Here is an 11782-nt window from a genome sequence, read left to right on the forward strand (position 1 = left end):
GTTATCATATTTTAATAGTTATAAAAGTTGATTATTTTAAAATATTTTTGTGCAAATTTTCAAGAGTGCTTATTAGAATTTAATAATGACCTTTTAACCAAGCTTTAAAGAAAAAAAAACATGACTGAAGCAGGGACTTCAAAAAGTATTTCTTTGTACTGCTGCAATCCATTTAAGAAGCCTGGACATGACTATTACAAGAAAAATTTAAGAACTGTGAATAATAATGTATCAAACAGGGGTCTGGCCAGAGCAAATTTGGGTCCGTTAACGGACCCTTCACAAAAATACGATCAACCAAAACGGACCTTTCACAAAAATCCGATCAATCAAAACGGACCTTTCACAAAAATCCGATTAACCAAAACGGACCCTTCACAAAATTCTGGTAAACAAAAACGGATCTTTCACAAATTGGTTATTGAAAGAGCAAATCTCAAATTAAAATAATACAGCATATTTAAAGTTAAATTAGAGGAATCAACTTATACAAAATCAGCTAATTTTGCAAAAGAAAAAGAAATCGGCACTCTTGTGATGCTCCTGCAAACCATAAATAATTACTACGGCCAAATAAATATAATGCCTGTTGTTGGTTTCTTTGAAAGAAATTAAGAGCTGAAAGTCAGTTCGGTTTATAATTTTGCTTGTTTGTTTTATGCAGCGGTGTTGTTGTAAACTTCTTTGGAAAAGCGTCAACATTCTCTGAATAGGCGTAGTAAGCACTTTTCTCCCCACTCATGATTTAATCATCAATAATATACAGCGAAATGAATTTAGAACTACAAAGGATAGTATGGGTGGGGGGGATGTGATCGCTTTAGTTAGGGTTACAAAATTCAAACTTATCGCACTTAGTGTCTGGTGGTGCGATGTTAAACTGTTATTTTGGGAGAAAGTTATATGGGTTTGGTTATTCAATACTAAAAAGGATAATTAACTTTAAATAAACTTTTATTTACCGTTATTTTTTTCTATAGATGCCTACATTTTGAAAAACGCAATCTTTTTACATCCGATATGAAAATCATATTTTATTCTTTTTTTCAAGCTAACTTTGCTTTATCAGGATGCAAATAAATGAAAAGTCTCTTTATTTTTGCAACAAAGCTTATTTCAAGTTTTGAAAGGGGAATTCCATTTTCTTTTATGAGTCAATAATTAAAATACTGAATCGATGGTTTATTTTTTATTTTATTTATTTATTTATTTATTTTTGCTTCAACTGTGTCCAGATATTAATGATATGTTTATCATAAGACTCTAAAATGCAATTAAAAAGTAATTTTATCAAAAATATTTATTTTACAAGCCATTTTTATACTTTTGATTCCTTCACTTTGAGGATTTCAATCTCTTTGCATCCGCTGTGGAAATCTGATTTTTCGAATTTTCGATGTTTAGTACGCTTAGTTAAGAGGTAAACAAATAAAATATTTTTTTATTTTTGTGAAAATCACGGAGTTTATAAGGTTTGAACGAAACTCTGTGCTCTTAAACAGTGTCTTGGGTTAAAAAGTTAAATGCTGAACCCCTGCCTAATTTTTTTTCTTACAGTTATTTTAAATACTATGTAAAAAACATTTCTAGTATAATTTAACATGATGTAGAATGGTAGATAAATATTGATACTTGAGGGGTGCCCATCTCCCAGGGAGCGATGCCTCCCCCCTCTCCCCAAATACTAGAAAAACACCCAAGAATGATATTCTCAACAGAAAAGAGAGAAAACACTCAACTTTAAGTGTCAATGATGCAGTTTCCAGCATTTCAAGAGTCTAAACTTTCGTTTTTACAAGAAAAAAAAATTTAAATTATTTGATTTTTCACAAAAATAATTGATTTTTCACAAAATTATTTTATTTTTCACAAAAAACGGACCTTGTGAAAAATCCTGGACAGACCCCTGTCAAAGCATCATAAGGAAGTAATTGAAGGCTATAAAACATGTGATAATTGCCGCAAAGCTGTACAAAAATTACCTTTAGTTACCTCAGATTATAAAGAAAGTTCAGATAAAGCTCTGAGTGAAACAGATCATGAGACTGAAATTTCAACTCCAGAAAAGTCTAAAGCTATTGAAATTTTAAATGAAAGTCTTGGAGTAATTGATGAAACTCCCATAAAAAAATTCGTCTTAGTGAAAAGAAGTACCCCCAGACAAAATTAACTAAGATCACTGAAGTTTTAGGAACTCAACTATTTGGTTTAAGCTCAAAAAAAATCAGATGATCTCATAAAGTTCGATTATGATAGTGAAATAATTAGCCGACTTAAAGAGCGATTCTCCAGTACAACTGACAAAAGCTTAAAACTGCAAATTTTAACAACACTTCCAGAAAGTTGGATCTTAAAGCAAATAGAAAGCGAATTTAAAGTGACAAATTTCATTGCTAGAAAAGCTAAAAAACTCATGAAGGACAAAGGAATAATGTCTGCTCCTGATCTAAAACACGGAAAGGCATTAAGCCCAGAGACAGCGAATCTAGTGAAACAATTTTATGAATGTGATGAAATCAGTCTCAGATGCCTGGTAAGAAAGACTTTCTATTAAAGTGGATGGAAGAGCAATTCATCTCCAGGGGCGCCGACTTGGAAAAATTATTGAGGGGGCTGGGCCAGTCATCACTGGGGGTTTATGGGGTTATGTAATCTCACGGAGGTTACCCCCCCCCCCCCACCCCCAAATAAAGGTCTATTTTTGTGCCTTGAAAATGCCAATTTACATATTTTCTGGTGTGTATAATTTAAACAAACAAACAGTATGCGACATGGCGTTTTCAAAGTAAAACAATGCAAAAATTGGTATACAAATTTTTCTGGTTCAACTAGATCATGCCACTTGTCTTAGTAAGAGACATTTTTTGTGTTCTATTTTATGGGGAGTCATGCAGTGCCGTAGCTAGGCATGGAAAAGGTAGGGTGCTTGACTTGCATTGAAGAACACTCCCAAAGACTCCGACTTAAAAAATATTGGGGGGGGGGGGGGGCATGCCGCAGGAAATTTTCTAAATTTGAGATGAAAATTGGTGAGTTTTAAAGTTTTGTTAAAGCATTTTAAAGTCATATAATTAACATTAGAACCCCGAAAATTCGACAAGCCCGACACATATTTTTTGGCTTTGAAAAAAGGAAAAAATAAATACGAACACACAGTATTTTTGTAAAAAGGTAATTTAGTTTACGCATGCTTTTTAAGACCAATTGTTTTTTCATTAGTGATATCGGCTAACATATTCAAGCGTAAACGCAGTCTCTCAATGTCTAGGTCATTTTTGAAAAACTCAGTTGATTTTTCAAAATGTTTCACCTCTGTTTAATAAAAGCAAGCATTCTTGTTCAACTGCAATAACCTGTGTGAGTCCAGTTGATGCAAATCGCCCAATAATGCAAAATTGCACCATTTTACAAACCTCAATGTATATTGCCTTGTAGTACAGTCGAGTCTCGACTTTCGCGAGGGATGCATTCCAAGACCCTTCGCGTAAGTCGAAATTTCGCGTTGTGGAAAAGGGTATGTGTAAAATTTTTTATAAACGTACCCAATTATTTTCGACACTTGCAAACCCCCCCTCACATTGTTAAAAACCATCTCTTAACTCTAACTGTACATTCCTGTTTCTTATATAAAGAACTGAATGTTACTTGTTTTTAAAAATACCGTTTTATTCAACATAAAATACTGACGATATACAAAATCAATGATTAATGGGAAAGAAAGAAAAATAAACCAGTTTACGGTAGGCACAGTATATAGTAAGAAAAGCAAAATGCATCTTTAGTTGTACTGAACAGTCAATCCATCAATGATATTTGTACACAATACAGGAGCAGTTTCCATTTTCATAAAATTTTGCATTTTACTAAGACACTACTCGGTGAATTTTTACGGATTTCCTTTTCTTGACTTGTAATTGTATGTATGAAAGATTCACTCATACCTAATTCTCGTACTACCTTCAACGCATTTTTTAGTTGAGCGTCAGCTTTTCAAGAAGCTCTAGCTTTTCTTTAATTGTCAGAAACTTTCTCCTTTTATCTTCACAAACTTTAAATGAGACAGCACTCTTAGGTGTCATTATATTTCATTAAAACTTTCGCATTTAAAATGAAAAACGAACTTCCACTCTCAGTGATGCTAAGGATAAAGATCCATTCATAAAAAAAAAAATTTAGTAGCCAATAACAAAATCGATACGAACAAACCACGATTCCCTTCCGAGAATTTTCGTGTTGCGGGTGTGGAATTCGCGTTAGGTCTGAATACTGGAGAAAAAATCGCGTTATACCCATTTTGCGAAAGTAGCGGAAGTCAACTCTATTCCTTTTGGATTTTGAAAGTGTGCGGTGAGCTGCCTTCGTTGTTTTCACTTCTTTGGTATACGTCGATTCCGAGGAAGGGAAGGATCATCATTTTGTGAAGGTTTTCTTTTAAACACAATTCCTAAAAGTATTCAAAACTATCACGCCTCCCATTTTATATACAAATCAAACTCTCATATATTTTTTCCGGATCAGCAACACTTAGGTGAGCGCGCCGCAGCGCTGCCCACCGGCAACAGACTTGACCCGTAATTCGCGCACAGGGACAAATTTTTACAGTACACGCAGTACTGCTACACTATCATTACTCACACCACTCGTTTTCAGTTACCCTGCTTACACAACCGTAATAATTATTTGTTTTAACTCATTACTGAATGTATTTTACAAGGTAAACTATCTTCAAACAAGGAAAATAAAAGATAAATTTATGTAACTAATAATTTTCTTGTTTTATTGGGGGCGCTCTGCCCCCTCAGGCCCCATGGAGTCGGGGCCACTGTTCATCTCCAAAAGTTTTTAATTTTAAATACCTTAAGAGAATCTTATGTGCTATTCAAAGAACATTATCCTGATAAAAAAAATAGGCTTCTCCAAATTTTGTGAACTTCGTCCAAAAAATTGTGTTTTTGCTGGATCAGTTGGAACATATTCAGTTTGTGTATGCGCGATTCACCAGAATGCAAAATTGATGATGGCTCAGTGCACGTTACCAGAATTGATTAACAGGGACAAACCAATCAAAACTTATAAAGACTTACTTAGTATAATGATTTGCGAAATTCCTACAGACAAGTGTTATTTCTGTCAATGTAACAACTGTCCAGATACTAATAATTTGAAATATCTTTTTGAAGATTCGTTTGAGCAAAACAGCATTGATACTGTAACATACAAGCAGTGGATGCAAATTGATAATATGACTGCACTTGAAGCAATAACAAAACAAACTGATGATTTTTTAAATTGTTTGTTTGATAGCTTACCCAAACTGCTGGAACATTCTTTTATTGCTAGCAAACAATCTGCTTATCTTAGATATATGAAAAAAAAATCTGGTTGAAAATCAATGTGTTGTATTATGTGATTTTGCTGAGAACTACTCTTTCATTCTACAAGATGCTGCACAAGGATTCCACTGGAACAATGCACAAGCAACGATACATCCTTTTGTTGTATACTACATGGAAAATGCCATGTTACAGCACCTGAATTTAGCTATTATCTCTGATTGCATGTCCCATGATACAGTTGCTGTGCATTTGTTCCGGAGGCTTATGATAGCATACTTAAAGAAAAAATTGCTGCAAAGAGTAGACAAAATTCATTATTTCTCAGATGGAGCTACATCCCAGTACAAAAATAAATCGAATTTTGTAAACCTCTGTCACCATACTGCAGATTTTTCTATTGAAGCAGAATGGCATCATACCATGGGAAAAATGCTTGTGATGGTATAGGCGGCACAGTTAAGCGATTAGCTGCACAAGCAAGTCTTCGTATGGTCTATAATGAACAGATTATGACCCCCCGTCAATTATATGAATGGTCTAAAGACAATATTAAAAATATCGATTTCATATATTCAACAGAAAAAGATTACAAAAAAGAATTAGCATTTCTGAAAACAAGGTTTGAAGAAGCCATAAGAGTGAAAGGAACTCAACAGTTCCACAATTACAGACCACAAAACAAAAGCAGTTTTCGTTAAATATTACTCTTTTTCACACCACACAAAAGAAGAGATAGTAAGCAAACATGATGATGCTGATGATTTGGACTTGAATGATATAGTTGGTTTTGTAACATGTGTATATTATAATGAATGGTGGCTAGGTTGTGTTTTAGGAATTGAAAATGAGGAGGTTAAAGTAAGTTTTTTACAACCTCATGGACCTTCTCCATCCTTTAAATACCCTCATATTCCTGATGTATTGGTTGTAAATAAAGCGGAAATACTAACCAAAGTTGACCCTACAACACAAACTGGAAGGGTTTACAATCTCTCAGAATCTGAAAGTTCAAAGGTGAGTAAAAAGCTACTTTCCAAACTGAGGAGATGAAAGACTTATCTGCCACAAGGTATTTTTAAGTATCGAATTCTACTTTGTGTTTATACATTTCAAAATTACATCCTCGAAGTTTCTGTGCTAGTTCTGTTTACTGAACTTCAAAAGAATAAAAGATAACCAAAATTTAAGATTTTTTTGAAATTTAAAGGTTTTTTAATTAATTGAACTATTTATAGTTTTACTACAAAATGTTTATAATATTACTAAAAAAACTAAAACATTTATATTTTGAAATAAATTTAAATTGTTAAAAATAGTTTTGTGCATTTAAAAAAGTATTTTTTATTTATTTATTGTTTTTTTAATTTTTAAACAAAAATGCTAAGTAGCACCATTGCATCATTTGCTATAACTGCCAATCCCATCATGTCCCCACTCTGAAATTTTTAGGATGTATTTATTAAAACATATTAAAAAACATATATTTTTCCAAAATTTTTAAAAGACACTAACTTTAAAAAAATATAATTTTTAAATTTTAAAATAAAAAAAAATATTAAAAATTCAAGAGAAATATGCAAGTTGCATGTCAAATTAAAGCTCATGCAATTCTCTTTAAAATGAGCTGTTAACCAACTGTATTGACCCCATAGAACTAAAATTGTAGCATTTTTAAGCACAACAGATGAGTAAAAAAATGAGTTTTTACACATTTAAAAACTTAATAACTCATTAACAAAAAAAAGATAGATTTTTTTTTAAAAAGTAGATCTGAATTTAGAATGTCAAACAGTATAATCCCTGAAATTTTCATGAAAATCTGAGATGGTAAATTTGAAAATATTTTTTTTTTTTGGTTGATTTGACATGGAATGATCCCCAAAGATAATTAGAATGCATCTTTAAGACTGCATTTTACAAAAATTTCTTGGTGTGGGCCCTCGAAATTTTCCTCCACGTTTCTTTGTATTAAAACTGCGTTTTTGGCTTTACAATTAAAAAATAATAATAATAATAATGATAAATAAATAAATCCGCCCGAGAAACCCCGAGCCTCCCTTTTCTTAACATTACTGGAGGTAATGTTTGCATTTTTAAGGTTTCAATTTCGAAAAATGGGCTGGGGGGGGGGGGGGGGTTGCACTTCAGCGCTTAATATTATGAAAGACAGTGAAAATGCATTTCTAAGATTGCAAATCAGAAAAATTTCCTTAGATGGGCCCTCAAATCTCTCCTCCCTCTAACATAACCAAAGATGGTCTAAAACTGCATTCTTAGAGCTACAATTTCGAAAATTAGACAGAGGAGTGCCACAGAACCTCTTCTTCCGTAACAATACCAAAGATCGTCTAAAATGCATTTTTAAGACTACAAATTCAAAAATTTTACGGGGGAGAAACCCCCGTACCCCCTTTATTTCGGAGTTAATATTATTATACTTACAGTTGATTCAAATCGGCTTCATCTTAAATCAAAAGTCCTATACAGTGGCCTCAAAACAAACAGTACTGATCATGGGAAATACCACTTTGAGGCGACGATATATGCACACGGTTGTTAAGAAAAGAGGAAAATTATTGGGAAGGTTACAGCCTTTAAGTTAAACTTGCGTCGCCTAGTGAAAAATTCTTAAAAAACTGCTCTAGTTAAGGGTAGGCTCTATTGATATTTGTAAAATTCAAAAATTTTCCAAAGCATCATATTTTTCCAAATGGTCCCCTCCGAGGATTCTGCCTGGATCCACCCCTGTGCGTTTACACCAATGTTGGCACTGTTTTTGGTGTTTCTAGGTATAATTTGTACTGAATATGCACGCCCCCTCCCCCTCACCTATGGAAAAATTTGAAATGATGGGCTTGCTGGGAAATTGAACTTAATCTCAATGTAACCTGAGCACCTGTGCTCCGTTTGTTTCTTACTTTTCATTTTAGAATTCAGACTATGTTTGGTCAATATATGTTCTGTAAAATTTCGGGCGCACGCAATTTCGTTAGAAGCTAAGCCCTGCTCCTAACGTAAGCTCAACTAATACGTAAGTTAAACGAGCTCATTAACAGTACCTATTGATAAGGGACTGCTGTGAACAGCAGTATTCAAGATTAGCGAAAAGTTGTACAGATACACAATTTTTAGTATCCATTTTCTTTTTATTTACTTATTTTGTAAAGTCGCATTAAAAAAGGTAATAAAACCCCATTTCAAAAGTGAAAACCTTCCTATTACCATTTTTAAGGCATCTTCTCTGGATTTAAAATGAAAGGAAATGTTCCGTAAGCTATGCAAGGAAATCGTTAGCAGATATTCATCATCGGTGTCTATGATAATTATCTCCAATTGAAAATCACAGTAATGATAAACAAATAGGGTTATAAGCGTCTCTATTGTGATCTCCAGTTCGTCTTCGCTTTTAGTACGTCCAGATACATACAATATATCGGTGGCATTCATTGTTGTTTTATGAAATCTTGGAACCTTTCAGCTTTTGAGGAGCACAATGCATTACTATAACTGCAATAAAACTGAAGAATACATTTCCAAAAGAGTCATTTTAAGAATTTCATTCATTTACTTTACAACAAATATAATTTTAATGCAACGAAACAGAACAACCACATGCAGACGACGTAAATAAACAAAAAGAATCGATGCGTTGCCGTTAAACTTTAAAAAAAAAGGAATTTAGGGTACGTTCGTATAGAGTAACTGGTCAACTGCGATTAATAGCTGACTACTCACCACGACGTCAACAAATCCCCATCTTCATAAATGAGGCCCCTATTTTTTTTTTCATTTTTTTTAATGCAAAACATTAAAAAATCACATTTTCAAGAAAATAATGAAATAATAATTACAAAAAAACTTTATGGACATTTTGTTAGTATTTCTCTCCTTTTTAGTTGAACTCTCTTCTTTAGTTTAGTTTAGTTTAGTTGTCCCTTTAGTTGAATGTGCAGAGGAATTAGCAGATGTAATCGCAAACATTTTCAATGCTTCTTATAATTCGGGGACAGTGCCAGAGGACTGGAAGCTGGCTAACATTACACCGCTCTTCAAGAAAGGGTCTAAAGGGAGTGCGGGAAATTATAGACCTGTGAGTCTAACTTCGGTGGTTTGCAAAATTTTTGAAACATTGATGAAAATTAAGATAGTAAATTTTCTAGAGACTAATAATCTATTGACTAGTTTTCAGTACGGTTTTAGGAAAGGTAAATCTTGTGCAACTAATTTATTACATTTCTATGACAAAGTTACCATGGCTTTGGACAATAAGAAGCCTGTAGATGTTGTTTACAATGATTTTCAAAAAGCTTTCGATAAGGTACCGCATGTTGCTCTACTTAGCAAATTAGCTGATATAGGAATAGGAGGGAAAACTTTCATTTGGGTAAAAAATTGGCTGACCGGAAGGAAACAAAGAGTAGTTGTAAGAGGAAATTATTCTAATTGGAGTGAGGTCTTAAGCGGGGTTCCTCAAGGATCAGTGTTAGGGCCTGTTTTGTTCATTGTCTTTATGAACGATATTCACAAAAATATTTCTGGGAACATGAATTGTTTTGCTGATGATGTCAAAGTTATGGGGACTGTAGAAAATGAAGAACAAGCAAATCAGCTGCAAGAGGATCTAGATCATATTACGGAGTGAGCTGATAAATGCGGTATGGCTGTTAATGTTGGGAAATGTCAAGTGCTACATTTAGGGCATGGAAATAAGTGTACAAGTTATTATTTGCAAGGTTCAGTCATTAGTCAGGCAGACAAAGTTACTGATCTGGGGGTCCTAATAAGTCAGGATTTAAAGTTTAGCCAACAGTGCAGATTGCTAGCAACAAAGCCAATAAGATGCTTGGGTTTATCAATAGATCTATTTCAAATAAATCTAAAGAAGTTCTTCTGCCCTTATATGGAAGTTTGGTAAGACCCCATTTGGAGTATGCTGTTCAGTTTTGGTCTCCTTATCTTAAGAAAGACATTAATGTATTGGAAAGGGTTCAAAGGTGGGCTACAAGGCTAATAAGTGGACTTTCCCACTTAGATTATGATTCCAGGCTTAGAAGGCTAAAAATGTACAGTCTTGAGCAAAGAAGAGACCGAGGGGACATGATTCTGCTGTTTAAATTTATTAAAACGAAAGATATTACGGGGCTAAAGTTTAGCACTGAAAACAGGACAAGGGGTCATTGTTTTAAGCTATTTAAATCTCAGGCTAACATGGATATTAGGAAAAATTATTATTTTAGCAGGGTCGTGGAACCTTGGAACAGCTTACCGGAAGAGGTGGTAATGAGCAAAGGAGTAGACAGTTTTAAGAGGGCCATTGATCTTCACTGGGGATTGTAAATTGACTAGGACCAGTCTAGCTGGGCCCAGAGCCTGTTGCTGGTCGTCACTTTTGTATTTGTATTTGTATTTGTATTAGTTGGTTTTATATGAGTAAAAACTTTATTTCTTGTGAGTTTCATGCAAAGTCAGTTCCCCCCCCCCCCCATAAATGTACTGACTAATGCAGTTAAAAAGACTATGAAAAAGGAATTGTTCGGTAAATGGCCTATTTCTCTTTTGAATATATTTCTCCGAGAAGGGAGGAGCCGGAAGAGGGGGCAATATGCTCTTCTCTATTTAATTGTACAAAAAGTATTAAGATGTGAAAGGGATGTAAAAAAACAGTGGTGGGTGGTGCTAGGCGTGTGCAAACAGTGCAACTGCACTGGGTCTTGCGGCTTTATATGTTTGTCATTTTATATGGTAGAGGCCCGTGTCTAGATTTTCATTAAGGGAGGGGTTTTAAAATTTCATCCCTACTCTAGGGGGGGGGGTTCAAACACTCACAAACTGTAGTTTTACTTTAAATTGCCGATCCCAGTATGGCATATTAAGACCTGTAAGGTCTGCTGTCTCCCCTCTCCCCTAGAAGAATTCTTCCTGCGGAAGTGACACAGCTTATTCCTTCGTTTTTACAGCTAATTTTTAATCAAATCTGTTCAAAAATGGTGTATTACATCTATTCAATAAGTATTAAAAATTTTCACGAATTCTTTTACAATGTAGTATGTATATCAGATTTTTATGATATGAAAAAATGCTGAATAAATTTAACAAGAAAGGACTTACTGCAGATGCAAATGAAATTACCAAACACAACCATCCAATGCATCTTCATAGCTGCGACATATTCATCATAAACTTCTGAAGTAATTATTAACGCAGTTAATGCTTTGTATTGATAAATGAACCAGCGGTTCTTCCATCCTATTTTTTTCCAAAATATCATTCCAGTTGGTAAAGCTCTAACAGTTGTAAATTGCAGAACAACTTCAGAGAAAAAGGTTTTTAATTTTTTTTTTTTCATTAATTTTATTTTTTAAAGCGCTGTACACAGACTTTCACGAAAAATAACAGTCAAATACGCATTTTTTTTTTTCATTTGGCTTAATTTTTTCCCCCCAATG

General features: G+C 33.9%; 1 protein-coding gene across 1 annotated transcript in view; it reads right to left on the bottom strand.

The window, feature by feature from the left end:
- The window catches only part of LOC129216478 (glutathione S-transferase C-terminal domain-containing protein homolog), a 56585-nt gene extending 47638 nt beyond the window's left edge, over positions 1-8947 (bottom strand). Inside the window, exon 1 of the mRNA XM_054850693.1 lies at positions 8559-8947. Within this exon, the coding sequence (XP_054706668.1) occupies positions 8559-8783 (225 nt within the window). The 5' untranslated portion in view covers positions 8784-8947. The remainder of the gene's footprint in view (positions 1-8558) is intronic.
- Between the last annotated feature and the right edge of the window lie 2835 nt (positions 8948-11782).

The sequence above is a fragment of the Uloborus diversus genome, chromosome 2 (genome assembly GCF_026930045.1).
Source record: "Uloborus diversus isolate 005 chromosome 2, Udiv.v.3.1, whole genome shotgun sequence".
In the NCBI taxonomy this organism is placed as follows: Eukaryota; Metazoa; Arthropoda; class Arachnida; order Araneae; family Uloboridae; genus Uloborus; species Uloborus diversus.